The following is a 26153-nucleotide window of genomic DNA, read 5'->3' as shown; positions in this document are numbered from 1 at the left end:
GTATGTTTTGTTATGCTATGTTTTGTTTTGTTATGCTATGCTATGTTTTGCTATCCTATGCTTTGTTTTGTTATGCTATACTATGTTTTGCTATCCTATGCTTTTTTGTATTGCTATGCTATGCTATGCTGTGTTTTGTTATGCTATGCTATGCAGGTGAGGGGCTGGCAGAGGGTCTGACAGGCAGGAAATGCAGACAGAGGGGCTGACAGGCAGGTGGAGCAGACAGAGGGTCCGACAGGCAGGTGGAGCAGACAGAGGGATTTACAGGCAGGTGATGCTGACAGGGGTGCTGACAGGCAGGAGATGCTGACAGAGGGGCTGACAGGCAGGCGGAGCAGACAGAGGGGCTGACAGGCAGGCGGAGCAGACAGAGGGGCTGACAGGCAGGCGGAGCAGACAGAGGGACTGACAGGCAGGCGGAGCAGGCAGAGGGGCTGACAGGCAGGCGGAGCAGGCAGAGGGGCTGACAGGCAGGCGGAGCAGGCAGAGGGGCTGACAGGCAGGCGGAGCAGGCAGAGGGGCTGACAGGCAGGCGGAGCAGGCAGAGGGGCTGACAGGCAGGTGGAGCAGACCGAGGGGCTGACAGGCAGGTGGAGCAGACCGAGGGGCTGACAGGCAGGTGGAGCAGACCGAGGGGCTGACAGGCAGGTGGAGCAGACCGAGGGGCTGACAGGCAGGTGGTGCAGATAGAGGGGCTGACAGGCAGGTGGAGCAGACCGAGGGGCTGACAGGCAGGTGGAGCAGACCGAGGGGCTGACAGGCAGGTGGAGCAGACCGAGGGGCTGACAGGCAGGTGGTGCAGATAGAGGGGCTGACAGGCAGTCGATGCAGGCGAAGGTGCTGACAGGCAAGTGGTGCATGTATTTATATATATATTTGTAAGTATTTAATATAGTTCATGTTCAAAAAGACTTTATTTCGGTCAAAATGACCTACAATATAGAGACACAAAATTCAATCATTTCTAGAACTACACCATCCAACCACTCAAAATTAACAAGATTGTATGCAAAGCCAAACACTTTGAATTGAGAAGAGAATCCCTCGGAAGCTAGGAGAAAACAAAGCCATCCCTTGAAGAAGAAACCCGCATTAAAGTGGCAGGGTACGGACAGTATAAACGTGGCTATCAGCAAAGAGAATTCAGCAGACACACCAAAGTGAAAGTGCCTCTTTCAGCTTTTTATGAGGCAGCTGCACGTGCAACAAGTGATATTGTATATTTTATGTCTTGGAATGAAGTAAGGCTAAGTGGAAATTCTATCACAGTGGCAACATTAGCTCCTTACATTGTATAAGATGCACAATCCGCCCCTCTCCGTGATGCAAAACTTCACTTTATCCCGGATAGCAACATCCTTGGACAAGCCTTGTACTCTCCAAAACATTGGTCCTGTATACAATACACAGAAGCAGTTTTATACTTGCAGTCGGGCCTACATTTCACACCACTGTATTTTGAATAATAAACTTGGGAACCCCAAAAGGAGGCCAACAGGGCGGTATGTGCCTTTCTGCTCACAGGAATTTAAAACAAGCTATATTTCACAAGAAGCCAACATCTCCTGAAAGTTGTAGGACCGGAGCGGTGTCAGTCACATCCGAAGCATCCCGGATATGCGACGGACTTTGACCAGGCATATCGGATAATGAAAGATTGCAGTTTGGGGTTTTTGTGGTGGGCTATTGCCTCTAAAAGGCCAGTACAGTTTGGGTAATGTCACTTGCCTATCAGGAGTAGGAACGGGGATGCTGCATTGAGTGCTCATGATTGGACTCCCCGCAGAGCACTCCAAGCTTTTGACACTGCACAGCAGTTTGTATCATGAACTGATCTCTAAGCCAAGAGGGGAGTTCTAAAATTGGGTTCTGGAGTGGAATGCTACTCACCCCTAAGCGCTTCGACACCTCATCAGGGGCAGTAAGCGCTATATAAATAGAGTGTACAATTACAGTTACAATCTCCTGACAACATATGGCATCCATAATAATACCTGGTGGCACCATGCATTGACATACACTGCATCATGTGCCGTGCTTTGATTGTGCCCTTGGAAGTGTAACAAGGAGTGATGGGAGCCTAGGCCGCTCGACTCTGCATCACTGTGGACACGGACACCCCCTGCACCCTCCCCCCAGCTAGCCATACATTCAAGGCTAAATCAATGGAAACGTCACTAGCAATCCTTTTGGGACCGTATTAGGTGCTGAGCAAGCCTTCCCTTCCATTTTGCAAGCTGCTCTTCTCAATTAAACGCCAGTTTCTCATTCAATAAAACCAAGACAGTAATGGCTTGTGCCCATGGCTTATCTATTCTAAGCGAATTTCGACAGGTTTTTCTGGCACATTTCCGAATATCAGAGCTTGACCATCTTAAATAAAATTAAAAATTAAAAAAAAGTTACATTTTATGTTGTTTAATTACCCAGCCTGATAATCGCTTAGACTGACAGGAAATGCACAGGGATGCTATCATCATGCAACCAGAGCTGCGCCGCGGCTCGGGTGCCGGGTGAGACACAGGAAGCTAGGCGGGACTGCCCGGGACTGCCTGCTTGAGGGCGGGGCCACCAGCACACAGGAAGCAGACGGGAGCCTACCCCGCGCTTCTATGAAGAGAAGGGAGCAAGCGTGTTACCCAGCGGGGCTCCTGTGCTAAGGGAGAGCCGAGCCTGCAGCGCTGCCGTGAGGAGTTTGGGGAGAGAAGCGGAGGGGGCTCGAGGCACATTGCCGGTGCCGGCCCCCCAGTGAGGGAAGCCCCGCGTGTGCCCGGTGAGTGGGGGGGGGGGGGTGCGCGTGCGTTTGTGTGTGTATGTAAGTCCCGCGTGTGCCCGGTGGGTGGGGTGGGGGGGCGGAGTGCGTGTGTGTGTGTGTGTTCCACTTGCTGCCAATGTAGGACAGGAGATGTGCGCGGCGTGTGGGTGAACGTGCGCGCTCACATGGGGGAATCGTTCAGCGTTCAGCGTTTTTAGACAATTTATACCATGTCCGGAGACATCACAAGACATGAGCAGGTATTACAGGTTATTATCCTGGCCACTGTACTATCCAGGCCGGACAATGCATGACACGCTCTTTGTACCTAGGGTCCAATAGAGCAGAGATACATCGCCTACAAAGGGCCCAAAACTCATGCCGTCTGGATGCTCCTCGGCCTGCTGAGAATCTGCTCTATTTTAAACTTCATCAGTAGATTACACTGGCTTACGGTGGAGAAACATATCAACTTCAAAGCTCTCTGTACTTCCCATAGAATTCTGAACTCCCAATCCCCCGATAGTTTAGCCGATCTTCTCACGAACTACACACCCACATGCCAGCTGCGCTCTACTGGTCAGCACCTGGTGGTTGTTCCTCCAGTATAGAGGGGAAGAGGGCGCTCTTTTCGCGTTATTGCTGCTAAACTTTGAAATTCTCTCCCTGTGAGCATCAAAAGCATCCTAAATCATGCGCTATTCCGAAAGGCTATAAAAACATAAATCTTTCCTAAGTAATCTTATGTTCCTTCTCGCCAGCCCTCCCTGCTCCTCTGTCTGAGATGAGCGCTGGGACGCCCTTTTGCTGTGACAGCCATGCGCTTTACAAAATCCATAACTTTGGATAATTTTTGTCATTTCTGCCATTTAGGAAAAAACTTAAAACCATCCTGTTTACTGAGGCATTCGGTTAACTTCATTCAGTGCGCTGACTACACTTTGGACCAATGGACCTCGGCCCACGCTACCAGCGCCTAGAGACCTATGGTGATTGGCGCTCTACAAATACAAACTAACACTACATTGTAGACCAAGGGACTTCCCTTCATTGGGTAAATCAAAGAAGAAAGAACGTGGGATGCAAGTGCCACTGGACAGCAAAACCACAGCACTGGCAACACCCGAGATTATAAATGAATAAAGCATGCGAAAACGTTGCGCATGCTGCATGCGCAATAGTGACATTTATGACATTACCAATCATGGAAACGCTGTACACTCATTATCTTACCCTAGATTATAGGGTATACTGACTTCTTGAACAGAGGGGGATGGTGTCCTTTATAGTCCCACACTAGTGAAATCAGGTTATAAAAGTAATCCTTGTATACACTACATACAGTAGTCTTTGTTCTGGTAGTATGGTATTGGACTGACTCCAGTCATAAATCAGGCAGTAGAAAAAACTGGAGTGTCTATACATTGCGAGGGGATGAAGGCAATCATCCAGATTGCTCATAATCTTATTAGTGTGCCCCATGCAGGGATATGAGCAGCGCATGTGCACATTGATTACATATAGCCCCCATGACAGTGGAATATGCAGACCCCCCCAGTTGAAACATCTGTTGGCTTACTAGTAGAATGACGTGAATGATTCCCATATGTAATCTGTCCTCCCATCCACACTTGATAACATGCAACAAATGTTTTTTCAATGAAAGTACAAAATGCTTCCAATTTACAAGCAGGACCAAGTCCCTGCATGTGCTGCTGGTTATGACATCAAGCCCGTATGGCAGACCCTCTTGAGGAGGGGAGAGGTGGGGGACGCTTATCGCTTATTTCGTCGAGGTCCACCGTGCCAGTAAGCCTGCTCGGTTACAAATAGCCCCTGAGCTAATGAATTATGCAGGCCCCCGTTTGAATTATTTGTTGCCATATTAGTGGAAGTAAAGTCAGTGATTCACATATGGAATCTTTCCCACATCCGCACACAACAATCTAAAGCACTACTGGACCAAGTCCCTGGAACCCGCTACTGGTTGTGACATGGCATCCCCATGGAAGACCCCCCAAGGGGGAGGGAGAGGCACTTGCATCGTCAAAAGGCCCACTTTGCCGGTAAACCTGCTCGGCACCCACTCGCCACCGCTGGTACACATCTGGACAGAAGAAGCCCTTTTTAGGTCTCGCGTAAGCGCGGTCTCACAGAGACCTATAGTCAGTGACACAGCTTTCCAGGAGACAGGAGCTGGTCGCGCGCATCTTGAAAAAGGCGATCGGAGCGGGGCCACGTGCGTGCGAACGTGCGCGCTGTGGTCATCTCCTGTCTCCTGGGAAGCGCAAACACACACGCATACGCAGACACACAGACACACACACGAGCGCCCATACACGCACGCACACATACAGAGACTTCCCCCCTGCCCACACACATACACACACACGCAGACACACGAGCGCACCGAACACCCCAGCCCTCTCCCCCCGCCCTCCACCCACACCCTCCCGCCGCCAGGTTTCAGTTGTCATGTGGAGAAGGACAGGCGGCGCTCTTTTCTCCGCGCTGACAGCAGGGCTGTAGAGGTAGGCAGAGCGCCGTTTTGCCACTACCACTCCGGGTCAGGAGCCCGTTATTTCTGCGGCCCCGCCGTGGAGTGGGACCGCGCGTTGGTGCTGATGAAGCCGCTGCTTTGGAGGGAGGCTGGCTGGCGCTGATGGGGAGCGGAGCTCGGTGCGCGTCAGCCCAGCTCGGAGCTTTGTGCACCACAGCCTCGCCCTCCCCGGGATCCGCCCCCACAAAGGGACACAATGAGGGAAGCCCTGTGAGCGGAGGACAGGCGCCAGCTCGGGGGACACCGGGCACCCATCGCCCCCTCGCCGAGGTTGAAGCCGCCCTCTCCCCCCTCCTCACCCCGGTCGGCTGACCTGCCCGGAGGATGCTGCGGCTGCGTCCCAAAGGTGCGAGGGGGGCAGCGACGGTGTCACATCTCCTGCTCAGGGACCTGACGCTGCCGGCGAGTGAGCTTTGACTTCGAAGCACTACTCGGACTGGATCCCTTACAGGTGAGAGATGCGCGTCGGCCCTCCCCCTACCGGCCCAGTCTCTACCTACCCACATCCCCCTTTACTGATCCGCTATATTCATCCATTGCTCCCGTTTCCCTCTCGTTTGAGAGGCAGGAGGTGCACACAACTCCACCTGGGGACACGCCAGGACCTATTTTGAGCCCATGTAAAGAATCACGCTGAGGTTACACGCCAGGACTGGGGGTGGGGGGATTAGCTGCATAGAACTCCTTCTGCAGGTTTAGAGGCCCATCTTAAATTCCGTGACTCCACCTGCAGCTAAGTATTGGCTGCCCTTAAATTCTTGTGGGTGATGACGTTCTCTAAGTGTTCACACAAGTGAACTTAAAACCTCAAGGGGGATTCAGATGCACCTTACGTAGCCGAGCAATATAAACTGAATACAAATTCAAAATGCACAGCTAAAACATCACCTCCTAGGCGTGCCTTCACCTCCTGAGCTAAGAACCCTGTCTGCTTCATTTCCAATGTAACTATCTCTACATATTGTGAAATAACCAATGGAACTCTGCCCCGCCCTGAACTATTTTACCAACTTAGTCTCACAAAGCAAGGACTGGCACTTGGCTAATGCAATGCTTGGGGTCACTGGTGCCCAACCGCTCCTGCATACAATTGTCGTGGTGGGTAATGCTTCCGAGCTCAGCTGCGGCCCCGGCAGCAACCAGGAAAACCACGGAGACACGGACCTGTAGCATTCTCTTCGCTAAGCAGAGTTAGCGGTCATCGTCATTTCAGGGCTGGGGTCCGGGCACCTGTACAACTCCGGGTCCATGCCACACTCTGGCACCAGCTCACAACGGCTGTCACAGGTTGGGCCGTGCGCAACATTCCCATGTTGAGTGGCTGGGGCTCCGCCGGCCACTGCAACTCCGGAGGTCGCAGATTGCAGCCCAGGCTATGTGGTGAAAGGGACGACGGATAGGATATCACGGATTTAGGATTTACAGCAGGATTGTGTAGGATTACTACGGGGCTACGTGAGCCGGGCTAAGACACGCCCCCATGCTGGTTGTCATTGCAAGCGCCCGTCTTGTTTTTCAAGCGATCGCGAAAGTGAAAGCGATCGCTTTGTCTGCCGTCCCTCCCGGGCTCGCTGCGAGAGGAAGCTGTGAATAATAACTATCGGCAGCCCCGTGCTGAGGTGCATCATCGGAGCTGTGTGAATAAAACTGCGTCAGCCCAGTGCTGAGGTGCGTCATCAGAGCTGTGTGAATAACTGCGTCAGCCCAGTGCTGAGGTGCATCATCAGAGCTGTGTGAATAATAACTGCGTCAGTCCCGTGCTGAGGTGCATCATCAGAGCTGTGTGAATAATAACAGCTGTGAGCCCGTGCCTGAGGTGCATCATCAGTGCTGTGTGAATAATAACAGCTGTGAGCAACAGCATACTCTTGCACACAATCTCACTGCTCACCAATTCAAAGTTTGCTAAAAATTTTATGCAACGCATTGTCATACACAATGCCAATAACTCAAACTTTAATGCTGCGAGACCTATTGCATTGTAAATGCTTGTTAAAGTGAGTGGTAGGCGTTTCTTTGTCTTGGCCCATAGTGAGGAGGAAAGGGCGGTACTCACATGGGAGTGACTCCTCGTCGCTCCTGCCCGAGTGGTAGCTCCCTGGTCTGCCTCCCTGCCACAACGCGGTATTGGTGATCAGCGCTGCTCTGCTTTTGGCTGCTTTAGCGCTCTAAGTGTAGCAATCGTATTTGTGCATTTGTTTATTTTCTGACTTAACTTGCATTTATAACGCGACTTGCCCCGGCGCCCTGCTCTGCTCCCCCCTCCATTTTGGCTCCGGTGTTGTTGTTTGCTCACTCCCTGAGCCCGCCCCGCCTCCCAGCTGAGACGCCCTCCCACTACCTACTTCAGCGCCCCCCAGACCACGAAGCGCTGTGACTCCTCGTCGCTCCTGCCCGAGTGGTAGCTCCCTGGTCTGCCTCCCTGCCACAACGCGGTATTGGTGATCAGCGCTGCTCTGCTTTTGGCTGCTTTAGCGCTCTAAGTGTAGCAATCGTATTTGTGCATTTGTTTATTTTCTGACTTAACTTGCATTTATAACGCGACTTGCCCCGGCGCCCTGCTCTGCTCCCCCCTCCATTTTGGCTCCGGTGTTGTTGTTTGCTCACTCCCTGAGCCCGCCCCGCCTCCCAGCTGAGACGCCCTCGCCCCTCCCCCCCCTACATCCACTTATGGCCAATGACTCCACGCGCAGCGTCCACGCGCTACGGACACGCCGAAGGTGCGCCAAAGGTAAGCCCGTCTACGCCCGACCGCGCCCAGCGCCAGACCCCCTGCCCCTCGCGCCGCCCAGCCCGCCCGCATTACCTACGATGCCGCATCTCTCCTGGCCCTTAACTCCGGTCGCGCCCCTAACTGCGTCCAAGCCGCCCCTGGACATCCCATGGTCCTTTCTCCTGCTACTCCTGCAAATTCTGCGGCACAGACAACATCACCACTACGACCACACCACAGACTCCCGACCCCAACCACCTACAATGCATCCTTCTCAACACCCGATCGGTCCACAGGCACGCCATTGACCTATGGAACCTACTAGACACCATCTCTCCAGACGTCGCCTTCCTTACGGAAACATGGATGAACGCTTCCTCCGCACCAGACATCACCATAGCCATCCCTGAAGACTATAAGATCACTCGAAAAGACCGTACCAGCCACACAGGAGGAGGAATCGCTATCGTCCATAAGAAATCAATCCGCATATCAACCAGCTCGGACGCCAACCTCGCCAATTCCGAACACCTTCACTTCCAGATCCACATCGACCCCAAAACCACACTCCGAGGCACTCTCCTCTACAGGCCACCAGGACCTCGCGCAAAATTCTGTGAAGACATCACAGACTTTATCACCCCACACGCGCTCCCCTCCAAAGACTACATCCTTCTGGGAGACCTCAACTTTCACCTTGAAAAGAACAACGACCGCAACACCGCCACCCTTTTGGACAACCTCGCCAACCTAGGACTTAAACAACTTGTCACCACCTCCACCCACATCGCAGGTCACACACTCGACCCCATCTTCACTTCCAGCAACCACGTCTCCTTCAGCCACACCACAGACCTCCTCTGGACTGACCACAGCTGCGTTCACTTCACCTACAACAAACCAAAACCCAGCATCCACCTTCAACCTACCCTGCAAAGAAACTGGGACAAAATTACCACGGACCAAATCTCCGCTTCACTCCTTCAAAACACCCCAGCCCTCTCCTCCAACACTAACGAAGCCGCCGCCAACCTCACCATTTGGCTATCCAAAACCGCTGACACCCTAGCGCCACTGAAAAAACGTCAAAACAAACCTGGCTGCAAGAAGGCCTCATGGTTCAACGATGATCTCAAAAAGTCCAAGAAACTCTGCCGCACCCTTGAAAAGACATGGAAAAAAGACCCAACCACCAACACCAAGGACGCCTTCAAAAACGCCACCCGCACTCACCACCAACTAATCCGAAAAGCCAAGAAAACAGCATTCAAAGATCGACTTGACAACAACGCTCACAACAGCAAGGAACTCTTCAACATCGTCAAGGAATTTTCCAATCCCTCGGCCAACTCCGACATCACCCCCTCTCAAACCCTCTGCGACTCCCTAGCCTAATTTTTCCACAACAAGATTGCAGACATCCATAACAGCTTTGACAACCAACCCGGAAACCAACCCACCCTACCAATTGCTGATCATCCTCCCCCCGCGAACACCCTTAACGACTGGAACCCAATCTCCACTGAGGACACCATCCGCCTGATGAACTCCATCCACTCAGGATCTCCCACAGACCCATGTCCTCACCACATCTTCAACAAAGCAGACTCCGTCATAGCACCGCACCTCCGAGACGTCATCAACTGCTCCTTCAACTCCGCCACCTTCCCGGAAGACTGGAAACACGCTGAACTCACCGCCCTTCTGAAAAAACCCACAGCGGACCCCACCGAACTCAAAAATTACCGCCCCATCTCACTTCTTCCATTCCCGGCCAAAGTCATCGAGAAAGCCGTCAACAACCAGCTCGCCGCCTTCCTCGAAGCCAACAAATCCCTCGACCCCCTCACAATCCGGATTCCGAGCAAAACACAGCACTGAGACCGCCCTCATCGCAGCAACAGACGACATTCGAACTCTACTGGACAATGGTGACACTGTCGCCCTCATCCTTCTTGACCTCTCTGCAGCATTCGACACAGTCTGCCACAAAACACTTTTACAACGCCTCAATAACATCGGAATCCAAGGAAAAGCACTTGAATGGATCACCTCGTTCCTCACCGGAAGAACCCAGAGAGTCCGTCTTCCACCATTCACGTCAGAGGCCTCTGAAGTCATCTGCGGCGTACCACAAGGATCCTCACTCAGCCCCACCCTCTTCAACGTATACATGAGACCCCTTGCGACCATCGCACGCCAACACAACCTCAACATCATCTCCTACGCGGACGACACGCAACTGATCCTTTCTCTCACCAATGACCCCAGCACCGCCAAAACTAACCTACACGAAGGAATGAAAGAAGTTGCCGAATGGATGAAACTAAGCCGCCTGAAACTGAACTCAGACAAAACAGAAGTCCTCATCCTAGGTACATCCCCATCTGCATGGGACGACTCCTGGTGGCCGGAAGCCCTCGGAAAAGCACCCATCCCGACAGACCACGCACGGAACCTAGGCGTCATCCTGGACTCTTCACTTTCAATGAACAGACAAGTCAGCGCCGTATCCTCCTCCTGCTTCAACATTCTTCGCATGCTCAAAAAAACTTTTCGCTGGATCCCCACCGAAACAAGGAAAACAGTCACCCATGCTCTGGTCACGAGCCGACTGGACTACGGTAACACCCTCTACGCAGGTACTACCGCTAAACTCCAGAAGAAACTCCAACGAATCCAAAACGCCTCAGCCAGGATCATATTAGACATCCCACGCAACGAACACATCTCTGGTCACCTTAAAGACCTCCACTGGCTACCCGTCAATAAGAGGATCACTTTCCGGCTGCTAACCCACGCACACAAATCACTCTACGACATCGGTCCAGAATGCCTCAACTCACGACTGTCCTTCTACACCCCCTCCCGCCAACTACGTTCTTCCAGCCAAGCCCTCGCCACGGTACCTCGCATCAACAAGACCACCATGGGAGGCAGATCCTTTTCATACCTGGCTGCTAGAACATGGAACTCACTCCCCGCTTACCTTCGCCTTACCCAGAACCACCTAGCATTCAGAAAGCAACTTAAAACTTGGATATTTGACAAGTAACCCTCCCCCCTTCCTAAGCGCCTTGAAACCCTCTGGGTATGTAGTGCGCTATACAAATTCTCTGACTTGACTTGACTTGAACTGGGATGATTCTCAGATACTGGAATATGTAGTCCCTGATTACGCAGGGTCCCCAAAAGAAAGGGAAATTTAGTCTTTTAAGGTATACAAAAATATAACCAGGGATTTCCATCAGACGAAGTTGTTAGCCAGCCCATGAACAGCCAGGTCTAGCTGTATCTGCTGGAGACCTATAATTCGCGGCTTCTTGCTATACCACTTCGTTTCAAATAAAGTATTTTTTTTAAAAGTCTTAAGAGCAACAAATAAGTGGAGGTATTCTACCTGGCGGGGCACTCATTCAAATTCAGGTGGACACTCGCTCAGATGTAAACTAATAATCAATGGGACAAGTGTGATCTGTATGGTGCAGGTAACTGGCATGCTCTCGTCATGTGTTCATCATGACAAGGGGGTTAGTGTAATACAAGGAGGGGGGGCATTTTTTCAGTTGGATGAAGGATCATACCTTCATGCTCTCCCCTTTGGACATCGTCACTGAACCTGTGGCGAGCGGTCTGGAGCCTGTAGATCCATTTTTGTTCAAACAAGAATAGAGTTGCAGTCATGTTTTAGTGTTTTTTGCCGTTTCTCGATGACCAATAACTCCATTTCGTTTTCTTTATGGCCCATCTCCAAGTAGTGTCTCTTAAGTTTAGTTGAATCTCGTTTACACCTAATGGTGCTGCGATGTTCAGTGCTATGTGTGCATACATTCCTGGTGTTTATACCAATGTACATTAGACCACATGGGCATCTAATCATTTAGAGCACATCCCTGGAGTTACAGTTGGTAAGGTATTTCAGTTTCCAAGGTGTTCTCAGACCTAGGTTGAATTCCTTAGTCCTCTTTGTGAGCAGGCACTCACTGCAATTACCACAGGGGGAAATGGCCTACCAGAGGTGGGAGGTGTCAGTCCTTTGCCCTCCTGGGGTTGCAGTCCGTCTTGGATGCGTATACGCTAGTATGTCTTTGATGCGCCTGGCCCTTCTGAACGCATGCATAGGTTTCTGAATTACGAGGTCCCCTGATTGTGGTATTTTCCAATGTTTGTTGATGACGTTCTGGAATGTATTGATTAAGGGCTAAAAGTTGCCACACAGATCAATCTTTTGTTCTCTTCTTTCTCAGCTGATCTGTTATTCAAGGCTCTTTTCTTAGCATTTTTTATTACATGGGGTAATATTGTTTGTCAGCCAGTTTTGCTAATAGTTTCTTCACATATATCTTATAATCTGAGACCTCCGAGCAGTTGCGTATGAGATGTAAAAACTGTCCCACAGGGAGGTTTTGCCTTGGTGCTCGTGGATGAAAGATTTAAAAATGAAGCAGATTGTTCATGTCTGTAGGTTTCTAAAATAAAAACCTCGGTCTTGAGGTGACAGTCTTTTACCTAGGAGGTCCAAGAAAGGTAACTTGTTGCCTCCAATTAGAACAAGTGAAGCGTAGAAATGGACCTAGTGCGTTGAACCACTGGAAGAACACATTCGCTTTGTGCAACTCTAAATGAGGAAACGTCATAGGTGTAATGTTTCGATTGCTGGATCTTGTGCCTGAAGGGATTTGAATCATGTAAAACATATTTGGATTCATAGGAGTTAACATAAAGATAGGCCAGACTGGGAGCAAACGTGCTTCCCATGGACTTGGAGAAGAAAATTCCCCTTAAAATTACAAAACGTTTTGTGTCAAAGCTAAGTGTGCCAATCCAGGATGCAATCTTGTGGGCGCTGTGTATTTCCATTCAGTGTGACTCAGAATATTATCAACAACACCAGTGTGTCCTCCTATGGAATGTTGGTATACAAGGACTCCACGTCCAGGCTGATCAACAATTCCTTTCATCAATCGCTAGATCCTTAATTAGATTAAAAACATCCTGTGTATCTTGTAGATAGATACCAATCTTTTTCACAAGCGGCTGAAAGAAGTCACAAAATTGTGTCAAGGGTTCCAGTATAGAACCTATCCCAGAGACAGTTGTCTACCTGGGGGAGGATACCTATTTTTGTGGAGCTTGCGAAGGATGTAAAAGTACAGTACCATAGAATGTTACTTGGTCAAAAAATCGGCCTCATGTTTGGTGATCCAATTGTTTCCAGGCCCTTGGATACAAGGAAAGCCCCCATCCTCCGTAGTGAGGTCCTTGGTCAGACGTTTGTAATTCCAAGTATCATCCAAGAGCCTTAGGCTCTCATCTTTATACGTTTCCCTTGGGAGGATAGCAAGAGCACAACCCCCCCCCCCCCCCTCCTTGTCTGCCAGTTACAGAAGTGATTATGGTGGTTCTGCCTCATACCGTCTATTTCCCTGTTCACTGCTTTCTCGAAGGCCAAAACCTCTGGGGGCATCTTAGAAGGAGGTGGAGTGAAGGTGGATTTTTGACTGAGTCCAGTGCTTGTCTCCTGATCTGGGCAGGGTTTCTAACTTCAACTTGAAGAAGTCATCCTTGTGGGTTGGAACAAACCCCAGACCTTTTTCAAGGTCCCTCTTCTCACTGTTAGTATGTGATTGCTGTAGGTGATTACAATGTTTCCGGAGGGGTCTGTGTTCTGCTTGTGCTTGGTGCTGCATCGGCTGCTTCGTCTGGCCCTGATGAGTGTTCTTGCTCAGCCATGATAGCCCTTTCTTTTTTCCTCTTCCTCTCCAATGCCCTCTAGCTAAAAAGGCGGGAGGTTGCTTGGGTTGAACTATGCTATGTCATGGTATGCCCTGAGGTGGAAGGAACGTTGGTCATCCATATGTGGGCGGGACTCCATAGTTAGGATTCCCCACTGGGTTGAGGAGGGCTAAAGGGGGGACCGGAGGATTAAAGGTTCCTCGCAGGTTCTATCTACTCCCTCTGCGCTGTCGCCCATTGCCCCGATATTCCTATTCTGAATCTGAGAAGGTATTGCTCCTTGAAGTGTCGGAATTCTAAGCGGATTTTGGGACATAATCTTCCCTGGTGTAGGAGTACACAGTTTCATGTGCGAACTATTTGAGTTTTTTTTTAAACTTTGTGATTTTCTATTGGGCGACATAATCCTTAAATTTGGAGATTGTTTTGTTGGATTCCTAGAGTTTCTTCTTGAAAGTGATTATCGTCCGGCCTGTGTTTAAATTATGTACACTGGTCTTAATTTTGATAAACTAAGCATCTGCCAGTCTTTTGCCTGTTTTTATGATAAGAACTAGCCAATCACATGTGCATTTCCATGCAATAAGAGTCCAGTCCTTCCTTCACTCCTTGTCGTCTACGATGATCCTAGACTCATTAGTGACGATTAGTCCACTAGGGGCAAAATTACCATGCAAGTACTCTCTCATCACTGGACTGTGAAGCACTGTCTTGACCTGACATCTTTTTATCTCTGCTAGTGTGTCCCAGTCCCCTAACTGAGCAATAGTTTGGACCATTGTAGTGTCACCCAAGAGGGAAGGTGCGGCCAAGGTGGCCGACACATCCTCATCATCAAATGTTAATCCCTCCAACATAATGGAAATCTAGTGACCATACTTTCTATTAGAGCGAACACATTCTTATTGCTAGTTGCACCTCTCACAGCACCTCGTGCTGTACTAGCTACACATAACACAGGAGGAGGAAGTAAGCTGCCAGACACCCTCCTAGAGAGCTACACCACAAAAAATACGGCAGCTGCAGGTAGAATAGAAAACTAGTATGCTAACTTAAAGACAAAAGTCTCACTTGGACGGTCACAGAAAACGAGTGTGCGACTATAAATGACAACGTCCTTCTCTCTGTCCAAGAAGCCGGTTTCTCCTATAATCCAGGGTAAGATAACGAATTTATAGCTTTTCCATAATTGGATATGTCATTGCTGCAAATGCAGCATGCGCAACATTCTCGCATGTTTTATTCCCTTATTTTGTGTGTTGTTAGTGTTGTGGTTTTGTTGTGCAGTGTCACCTGCATCCCATGTTCTTTCTTTCTTTGGTTTACCCAATAAAGAGAAGTACTTTGGTCTACAACGTGTTCATTGACCTTATATCGTTTTTTTCCTCTTTTATTATTAGGTCATTCTAATTGTGTGTTTTCAGGTAGTACTCACCTAAGCACATTAGTAATAATGTTTGATTTAATTTTTCTACTAATTTCTCACCAAGGAAGCAGGTGAATAGGTTACCAAGAGGAAGTTGGGAATTCCTGGCCTTGAGGAATGGTCCAGACCCATATCCGCTTCTAAGAGGGGCAAAAACGTGTTGGCTTAACTCAATGTGAAAGCAATGAATTGCACCAACATTAATCACCCCACCAGTTTTTAACCGTCCCTAATGTACCCAGTGATAAAGGAAAATAGCCGGGATACATTAAGGTAGTTTTAATTCACTGACCTCGATCCCATTATTGTCGTAGCTTTTATATAAGATCTCCCTCCTGCGCAGAGTCCAACAGGAGGTTGAGTCTGCCCTGCAGGTACTATCCTTCCAGGGTGGGGAGAGGTTGCCGATGATGAAGCATGACACAATTTTGTGTGTGAGGCTTTGTCTTCCATTAGGATGATCTTCCTTCCCTTCAGTACTCCCATGTTTTCTGTGTACATTGAAGTGGGACTTTTGTGTCTTTTGTTTTCAGTCAAGAATACTAATAGTCTATTCTACCTGCAGCAGTTGTATTTTTTGTGTTGTCGCCAGATGTTATTAATCATTAAGTAAGGGCTTGAAGAATGGTTTAAGTAGCAGCTTATTTACTATGCGGGTTTGGAATCATAATTGTTAATACTCAGCATGGTGAAGGAGAGCCATCCACCGGGGTTTCCATGGCAATACCACATTAGTGCAATTCTGCCAACTGCCATGCACAAGGCGTTGGGCACAGGTGTGAGGTAGGGATATGCTGCAAGCTCTCATACCTCCTGATTAAATAAAACCACACACTGGGGTGTCTGGAACAGTAAGGCATCACTGAAATTCAATTATACTGTTGGCCACACACATATGAAGCTAGAAGCAGCAACAGGAATGCAGTTCCGGCACTCGCACCTACTGGGTGAGAACAGCCCCCATGTACGTCTGTGGTATTAACACACCAATGCAGTTATTAACCATTTGAATTTATAACCCCGTTGGACTTATCCATTGATTCAAAACTCGTCTCGCCCTGTAATTCCTGGTGCCCAGTGCATTCAGCGCCCACCTGTACAACCTCCCGCTTGGAAATGAGTGCTGCGGGAGATAGAGAAAGAGAACATGGGAATAAAAAGAAGCAGGTTGGAGACTGGTATCACATTGAATTTCTTGCAGCAGCTGCTCATTCTCTCTCTTCGGGGCTACTCACTCTCCATGCAAAATAGGCTCAACACAGAGCGCTTGCTCTTAGCCCCGTCCCTTCTCGGAGAGCTGTGTTTCAGACTGACAGAAATAGTTGCATCCCAAGTTGATCTTAGGTTGTGAGATGCGTGATTGCTGCTTAGCACGCACCAGCTTTTTTAAGAGCAGGGAAGTGGTTCCAAAACCTATTTTTCTTTCTTTTGGAGATACCAACCTATTCCTGTGTTAAACAAGCAACAGAGCTGAAAGTGTGGGAAGAATGGCAGCAACAACAGGGGTGGGTGACAGGAGAGAAGATGCAATAAAATACGGTCGCCAAAGCTGAACACCCACCCAGAGGGGAACATGCATTAAATCCCCCCAAACAACAGATAAACAACTAAAGCATAAAGATACAGTGCTTGGTCCCTGCTCCTTGGGAGGAAACAAAAGCCAAAAAGGTGGAACAGAGAGAAAGGCTTACCACTAGCAAGCGAGGATTTTTTAAGGAACTGAAATGAACCAATGGAAAGCAGTTGCCAGGCTTTAAGCCCCTAAAGAAGTATATACAAAAGTATATACTTGAGGTCTCAAAAGCTCGACCTAAAAAATGGAACATGTTCCGTTTGAAGATAGCTGCCTTGTTTATGCTTAATTGTTATAATGAAAAAGTTAGAGATGAGTCGTGATGATCCTTCTTTAACTGAAATTGTCAATTTAGAAAAACAACCAACACAATTTGGCTTGTGTAGAGGAAATCAAGACATAATTACTAATAGTGCCAGTAGTATTTCAATATGTATAGGAGAAAATCAAAAAAGAAAAGATGTGGGTTTTAACAGTTTACTTGAGGATGGAGACCGCAGTAGCAAGAATGGAAAAAAGCCAGGTTCGTGTAAAACAATTTGCAAGCAGATGTAAAAGGTGCGATATGACAGGTGTCACGTCTTACAATAAATTTTGCCCTGAGTGGAAGGTTGTACTCAAATATGTAAACAGGAAGGTAGTGTAAGTAATTGTTGCAGAAGTAGCAATAACTAAGGGAAAAGAAATTTAATTGAACAAGTAAATGATGAAAATAAGGAAATAGTGTTGCAAATAGCAGGAAAGAAAGGGGTTGGTTCTCACAAGTAAGTGGTAGTCCAGGGGAAGAAAGTGTGGATGTGGTTTGATTCTGGGGCAAAATTCACTATAGTTCCTGAAGAAATTTCTAAAAATAAAATATGACAAGTTTAAATATTTAAACCAGACATAAGACCAACTGGATATGGTGGTGAACCTATAAAGCTAGTAGGATACTTTGTGGGTGAACAGGAATACATCAATAGAAATGTTGTGGGCAAACTTTACATTGCAGTTAAGAGACATGCAGTTAATAGTTAACTCCACCAGAGGGATCTTGTTACTATCCTGGATCCTAAGTCAGATCTCCCAATACAATTGTGAGACTTTGTTCATCAGGACAGCATCAATAAAATTGATTTCTGTAGAGAATTTCCAGAAGTGTTGACTGGGAAATTAGGATGCTTAAAGGGGTACACACACAGAATCAAACCTAAAGAAGGCGCGCTACCGATTAGTTAGCAAAGTGAGAAATATTCCTATAGAAATAAGCAGTTCAGTCACAAAGTTGAGGAAACAACCCAAACTAGACTAAATGGCTTTCTCCTGATTTAAAATGTTCCTTTAAGAGTAATGAATGCAGTATAATCCATAGAACCCTCATGTAATTTGACCTGATGGTAGGCAGAGGCTAGATCCAAAGTGGAAAACCACCTAGCACCTCCCAACATTCTAGCAACTACTTTTCCAGCAGGCCTGATCCATTGTTAATTATTTAAGTATGTAAGTTTTGTGTGATCTATTGAAGTTGTCTTCAACCACTCCATGAAACTTCCTTGTGTAGTGTGATCAATTCCTAACAATGCAATAGAATATAATTTGTGATTTTCTTATGGTACTGGTTGAACTTTCAATGCTTACACACTATTATTGAGACTTCAGAGGGATTGTAATTTATGACCAGCGAAAAGGAGTTGACTGTAAAGGAGGGGGTTTCATAGGTGTAATGCAGCCCATGTTATGTGTCACTTTAAGTCAGTCCTGGCTGCTTAGCCAACATTTGGCATTCTAAGATTTTTGAGCCCATACAAACAATGTCAAAAGTGAAACTACAACTCTCAGAAAACAACATTCCCAAAAACCTTAATTGACCAAAAGTATCAATTGCTTGTTTTCTTTGCTGATGGTAAAAATCATTGGTAAAGCTAAAGGCACGACCTATTGGATTTGCCAGGTATTGTTTCCATTGGCACAAGATCCATTTAAATGTCACACTTGTATAACATGGTATTTTGTTTTTACTTTCAGGAAAACAAAGATGATGAAAGAGTATCTGCTCTGAATTTAATAATCTGTCTGGTTAGCAGGTATTGTTCATTTTAACATTTGTTTGACATAAGTTCCATGTGGTAATCTGGTGAAAGTAAATATCTGCATAGCTTTTTCTCACAGCTGGTACTTCTGAACCATGATTCCCCAAGTAGTAATGCAACTCTCCACAACAAATCCTGGTTTACTCAGCCTACCTCTAGGGGTTGGGTCATACACATTTTGGTATCACAACATTACCCCTGCGGGGATTACGGTGATCCATAACTATTTTCATCAGTGTATTTTAATATATAGAACGGATCGCTGTTCGACCAATCAAATACAATAAATGTACCTTCATTTATTTCTCATTAGAACTCAACCAACAAGCAAGTTGAGACAAGCTCCACACATGAAAACAAAAATGGACAATACAAATATACAATATCAAGTTAAAATAAATGTACAATATTTATAATTATCATCCAATTGATGGTTAAAGGTTGACATTTCGGTTCCATTGACAAATTATTAGGATCATCATCAGAACTGTCATTTTGTCTGGAGGAGTTCTTGTCTCACTGCTGGAAAGAGTTACACATTCATTATATTATGCTTCTATCCATTTCAGACTCTAAGCGAATGTGAAAGATATAGCTGTAGCATGTAGAACATCTATCATTGACATGTTTTAAGAATTAAAGACCAAAAGGTTGATATAAATCACTTTGAATAAGACCGTTCACATACCAAAATACCTATATAAATAAATTGCCTAATCAGAAAAAAGTTAACAGAATATATTTAATCTAATCATTGTAATCAGAATTTGCAATATAGGAAATAATAATTTGAAGAAGACTATCATATTCGTGAATTGAAAAAAAATCACATCCATGATTTCAATTGAGATAAACCTGCCAGACAATATACAGAGTTATTTAATTATAATGCATGGATTAAAACAATGGTCTCTTGAACCGAGCCCCAACTTAAGGATATGGATGCACATAAGTTACTCCACAGTTACTCTGAAGCAATAATGTGTTGTCCTATTACAAACCGAGACAACACGCACATATATTTAAATCAAGAAAGCAAAAACATAATTGAGTCGCCATATGCAAATTGAGCAAGAAAGGAAGTTCTAAAGAAGCACAGGTAAGCAGGACGGAAGTACTCTTGTGATGCTGAACTAGGAGGAAAGGCTAGATAAGAGTCACAGAAATATATCAAGTACTCCGTCACCAAGTTAGCACAAAGACCAAGCTTCTACCCCTAGTTGTATTTTAATTAGTGCGATATATCGGTTTCCCAGATTGTTTGAAAGAATACTCCAACCATCACAGCTATTGTAGTCTAACAACAATTGCTTATCAAACCAATTGAAATCACCAATGAGAGAGAATAAAAACTAGTACGTACACTAACAGTGGCCATATTGCAATAGTCAAAACAAGAAAGGGTCCCTTTCGTGTCTCTTACTTACGTTACACGTCCAATAAGATGAATAGATGTACACTCATTTAAGCTCGAAATGTCTTTATGTACATTCACTTCATGCAGATAAGGACATTTTGAGCTTGAATGAGAGTGCATTGATTCTTCTTTTTGGACGTGTACCTAGAGTAGGTGACGCAGAAGGGACCTTTTCTTGTTTTGACTGTAACTGGCCCTGTCCCTTTCGGGCGCAAGGGCACCTCTCACATTTCTGTGGGGCCATATTGCAAAAGACCATGCATGGTTCACCAACCATCAACCTTCACCATCTTGTAAAGTCTGTAGGGACAGAAATGGGCACCATCTTTGTAAAGGACAAGATCTCCCTAAAAGGACAGTGGGGAATGATAAATACAGGCTCATAGCAGTCGGATAAACGTCCTGTTCTTAAACGTTTCCTATTTCCATACACCAAGATGGCACATTTGTTTTATTTTTTATTTCCATTTTAGTTCCCAACATTACAAAGCAATGTACATAATACAGCCAGTGGTACAGAAACCTTGAGAGAGGAGAGCAAAATAAACGTTGGCGAATCATTTTAACATGCACAGCAGCTAGACTTTATAGGATACTGTAAGGCGAGGACAGAAGTGGTAGTACAGAAAGTATAACAACACTTTAAGCAGAAATTATCCTGTCAAGTAGTAGTAATGGACTCCTCTACGGATATCAGTGGCTTCAAGCGTCAACCCTACCAGGGTCCATGAAATGCTGTAATGGGTACATTCTCAAGGGTTCTCATGTGCCGCTAGGCCTTCAGGAGGAGGGCAGCATTTCCACATACAATATGAGTTGCTCATTGCAATATATTAAGTTGCGATCCATTGCTTGAATTTAGGGGCTTGTCCCCTGCCCTATCTGCAGTTCACTAGTCGTTTGGCCATTAAGTGACCCAGGGCTACAGAGGCTACAGATTTCCTGTACGACTCTTCAAGTATTTTAACATAGCCCAAGAGGGCTATGCACAGGTCTGAGGTGAGCACACAACCAGTCATTGAAGTCAGGACTGATAAAACATGCTCCCAGTATTTATAGACCACAGGATAGGCACAAGCCAGGTGGAGGAAACCAGCCTCCATCCCCCAGCATTGCAAGCATCGATCATCCTCTCTCAAGCCATATCTATGCAGTTTCTTTTGGGTAAGGTAAGCTTGCTGCAGGAATTTATAGTGTATAATACGAAGTTTACAGCTAGATGACACCTTGCTAGTTTGTTGCAGCCATATTTCCATATCTCATCAGAGATTATATGACCTACTTCCTCCTCCAACGCCCTCCTCGCTCCCAGAGCAGGGGCCTCAATCGCTCCTTAAGCTTTACGGTAGAGCATGGTAATTGGTTGTCTAGTAGATGTGGCGTCAAGCAAGCTAGCCAGTGTGATAAATACAGGAAGCTCATCTAGGAACGCCAGACTCCTGCTTCTACCGCTGCTTTTAAAGCAATGATATGTGAAAATTTCCAGTGGGGTGCCTGGGCCATCTACCAGGAATTTTGCCAGTGTTAAAGCGCCCTGTCAATATAAGTCACCCCTGTGTCGCAGACACCTCTTTCAGTTGGGACTGCACTAATGTCTCATGTGGTCAGTTTTAGCGGTGACCTCCTAATGTTAGGCAAGGGGAAATAAAGAGCACCTGTGCCAGATTTTTCTATAATCTTTCCTATGCTCTCATGGTGCATTCCACTGTAGTGCAATGCCTGGGGTTAGTGGTGGTGGGAATCCAATGAAGGACTGTGGCGGAACTGGTAACATGTAATCTGTCTCCACTGGCATGTGTGGAAGATAGTGTGGGTCGGTACCAGTGAAGTGCAAAGTGAGCCTGTGCACATATATAGTAGAGTTCGAAGTCTAGAGCCTCGAAACCCTCCCTTTGTAAAATGATAATATGAGGGTTTTCCATTTTGTACGTGGTGGTTTCCCAGCCCAAGCTTGGTGAACCATTTGTACCCTTAATCACCAAAAAGGTCGCCGTCCGCGGGAGCGATACATTTAAAAAATAAGAAGAGCAGTTTAGGCAGCAGCACCATCTTGATTAGCCCTATAGGACCTGCTGATGAGAATGGGAATGAGATCCAGCTACAGATCTGATCTGTGATGGTGGTAAGCGTAGTGGTGTAATTTGCATGTATAACAACCGCTCTCACAACGTATCCAGATATCCAATTATTTGACCTCATCAGTGCATCAGTGCATCAGCACAGTGGAAAATCCAGCATAAACTGCAGTGTATTGGCCATTAATGGAAATATCCAAGATTTCTCCCAATTGATATGTACACCAGAGTATGTAGCAAATCTTATAAATTCATGCAATATGACATTAATGCTTTCACTGGGTTTCCATATGTACAGCGGTGCACAGAGCGATACCAATGTATGTCTGTCTGTGAACCTAAGGGTAAACCTTTGAATAGAGCTCTTGGGCGCCAGCTGTCAGTATTTCCACTACAATGCAAATAAAGGTGGCGAGAGGGGACAGCCATGTCTGGTGCCACACACCATTTTGAATGACTGACACCTCTCCGTTTATGTGGACTCTCAGCATAGGTTTGTTGTATAATAACCATATCCATCCCCTAAAGGGACGCAGAATTGCCATTTTCTCAAGGATACAAAATAGGTAATCCCATTCCAGGGAATCTAATCCCTTGGTGGCATCAAGTAATGTCACAGCCGCGTCCATTACCGGGCAGGTGTCTGCTGTATAGCAAATAAGGTGCGCAAATTATGTGCTGTGGAGTGCCCCGGAATACATCGGGACTATTCGGACCTAACCAGGTGAGTTATGAGGAGCGCAAGACAGTTAGCTACCAATTTTGCTAACCTTTCGATATCCCAATTAAGCAGCGGTCGGTGGGAATCGCGCAGGACAAAGCATCACATAATTTAAGAATACATTTAGAATACAAGCAGGATCCCGGCAGGTCAGCGTGGTGCGTCTGTTCTCCGTCATTCGTGGTTCTCAGGTGCTTAATCAGTGGGTCTATCTCTGACTCTGTCCCCCTTCCCACCTTCCCTCCGGGGACAGCATAGTATCTATTCTGGAACCCAGTACATCCATTTTGGATTAAAATGATTCCAAGATGCCTTTCATGACCCAAAGATGGCCTTTATATCGGTGTCTTCCTCTCCAGTGTTGACTGCTGAACATAGCTGTGGCATAGAGGGCTCAGTCCATGAGCTCTTAGGTGCATCGAATTGGAGATAGTATTGCCTGTTGTTCCCCTGCTTCATCTCCAGTTATCTGTGCAGCTGAGCACTCTGTATCATGGCGGTTCGACAGTGGGTTCTGTTTTGCCAGCAAGCCGCCTAATCAGGCCACTGCCATCTGGTTCTTCCACCCAGTTCAGCAGGGGCAGTCCAGCGCAAGATCTTCTCTGCCTACCGCCTATACCAGTACGGCTGGTCCCTTCATAAGCTCTCCTAGAGTCTCCCTACATTGCAATTAGGGGGCAGGGGCATGAGCAGACCAAGCATACTCTAAGGCTGTTTAAACTTGGGGACCTATAGCTGGGCAGACAAAGACTGATCTGCCTCGTATGGTTAGGGGGTCACCTTGCAGAAATGGATGCTGACAGGCACATCCTACATGGGCCTTTAAAGAGTGGTGACGATCTGAGGGCAGGTCCCACACGCATTGAGAAGCGTCTCACTGGGCCCAACATGAGATCAGAGCACCTCCAGTGATCCCGTATGTATATCTACTCCAGGTGCCCCATCTACAGCGGCTCTGCATGAGCAGGCTCCCTGCCTTCCCTCATTCGCCCAGCCTCTGTCTCAGGATACACCCACACTCTGCCGGGCCTCCTCACCAGGCCTCTCTGGAGCGTAGCGCGGCTTCGACTCCAGTTTGAGTCACCGTGGCCAAACCAAGATGGCAAATCTGGATCACGATACCGGCTGCTTATAATCCTGGAGGTGGCTCAGGATAAAAATTGTCTCCAGGCCTGCTCCATTCCCACACAAGTAGCCAGCAATGTAAAGGCAGTTTACTGGCCAGAGCGTCACCAGAGCACGACCATCTTGCACACCGGCTCTCTGGCACATCTAGTCGGACTACAACACCAAATGTATGCTCGACATCCCAATGCAAGCGACAATCCAAAACCGATTACTGGAAGCTATAAAGGTCATCCACCATTTTCCCTTGTGGGCCAAGAACATGTTCAACATGGCTAGGATAGTGAATAATTGGGCATAAAACGTAAGTCCTGGAGCCAGCATCGTCTATAAATAGCTAAACAGTAATGTCATGTAAAACCACTGTCCTGTTAAACAGCAGATGTTAGGACAGTGTTAACATGTTTTTCAGTTTATTGGTAATTCAATGATCACACATACATTAATATCATAGACTGCAATGCATTGTAGTAACAGCACTTCCAGTGAATCTTCCTCTGCTATGTTCAAACCGTTCCTAACCGTGTTCTGTCTCCAAATGTGTTTTCCTCTCTTTTAAAGAGAATCTTTCCAATATTGGTTTGCATCTTTGAGGGACGTACCGCATCAATTACAACAAACCTATTTCTGTTTCCTTGTTTTATTTTGCAACAAAGCCTAGGAAAAGTTATCTTTTCAAAAGAGACTACATGGATTTTGAATAGTACTGAGGATGAGGGCAAAAATTAAATGGAGACTTAATTAACTTGCAGTGCAATGTTTCCCTCTGGTGTCTTCTGGGAACTCTAGAAGCAGGAAACTGCACTACCCAATCCTGGCACTGCTCTCACAGCATGGGAGTGGCGGCAGAATTAGATAGAGCAGGCTCTCTCAGTGCTCTTACGAGCACTTAGATAGCTGGGTTAGAGAAAGCTCGGGCCTCCAAGAAAACTACATTAGAGAACTTTAAAATGCGCATGTCTAGCTGGCCGTCCCAAGACAGCCTGCCATAGAGACATTCTCATTTTAAAGCACACAACCCTCTGCTGCTGTTCCTTGGCAGCACTGGCCACGCCCCGAAACTTGGTTCAGGACAGGTTGCTAAAAAATAAAATGGTAATAAATAAACCTGCCATTTTATTTTTCAGCTCTGGGGCTTGTGGGTGATGCTTCTCCGCTCAAATGAAGGAGCCACCCCTGGTTAAGTATGGTTCGAACACTGCAGTGGAATGGTGTTCTTGCTGCAAGGATGCATTTATGAGTGAGAATCCGTGTAGAGCAAACCGATGGCGGTTTGCTTTTATGGTATTATCATTTAGGTCTCCAACCTCATAAATCTCATAAGATTGATCTATTTGATGAACATCATCAAAGGAATACTAAGTTTCAACAGCTTTCAGACTGCAATCAGACATTCGTGAAGAGGCCGTAGTGAAATTTCTTCTGATTTTGGAGATCTGGATACAAAAGAATTCACTGCACATCTCTTCCAGAGGGGGAATCAAAGTAGAATTGGTACTCGATGCATTATTGTTTTTAAATGAAAGTGAAAACCACCTTCTCTGGGTTCTTGGAGCACTAATATTTGAGCTTGGATGTCTTTGCATATTGAATTTTTGCTTTATATTCTTTTCTTGTTTTTTTAAAGCTAGATTTGTTTGAGGAGGATTTATTGGTTTGCCAAGTGTTCACTCCAAGGACTATATTGAGCTTCTGACAGAGTAAAATTGTTTGAGCCACAGCTTATTTTGTAATACAAACAACTCAACAGAGCCTGCTCTTTTCTTTTTTTAAACCTTTATTTTTGCATTTTCTATATTTCAATACAATTTAAAGTGCATGGTAACCGGTGCCACTGTTACAATCAAAGAATGTAGGTACACAGCCATCCCTCCAGTATATATGAATAATCTCTCTGGCTGTCAAGACTCCATGTAATTTTTAGCAGTATGGACCCAAACTGTTCATAGCCTGCAAGAGATACTAGGTACACTGAAATCA

At 46.6% G+C, this 26153-nt stretch overlaps 1 protein-coding gene across 2 annotated transcripts in view; it reads left to right on the top strand.

Moving 5' to 3' along the window:
* GEMIN2 (gem nuclear organelle associated protein 2) overlaps positions 1–26153 on the top strand; it is a 252485-nt gene that overhangs the window by 207594 nt on the left and 18738 nt on the right. For both annotated transcript variants that reach the window (XM_086937355.1, XM_086937356.1), the window contains one exon: positions 18771–18829. In XM_086937355.1, coding sequence (XP_086793481.1) covers positions 18771–18829 — 59 coding nt within the window. The remainder of the gene's footprint in view (positions 1–18770; positions 18830–26153) is intronic.

The sequence above is a fragment of the Lissotriton vulgaris genome, chromosome 9, assembly GCF_964263255.1.
Source record: "Lissotriton vulgaris chromosome 9, aLisVul1.2, whole genome shotgun sequence".
Lineage (NCBI taxonomy): Eukaryota > Metazoa > Chordata > Amphibia > Caudata > Salamandridae > Lissotriton > Lissotriton vulgaris.
This window is presented reverse-complemented; position numbering and strand designations above follow the sequence as displayed.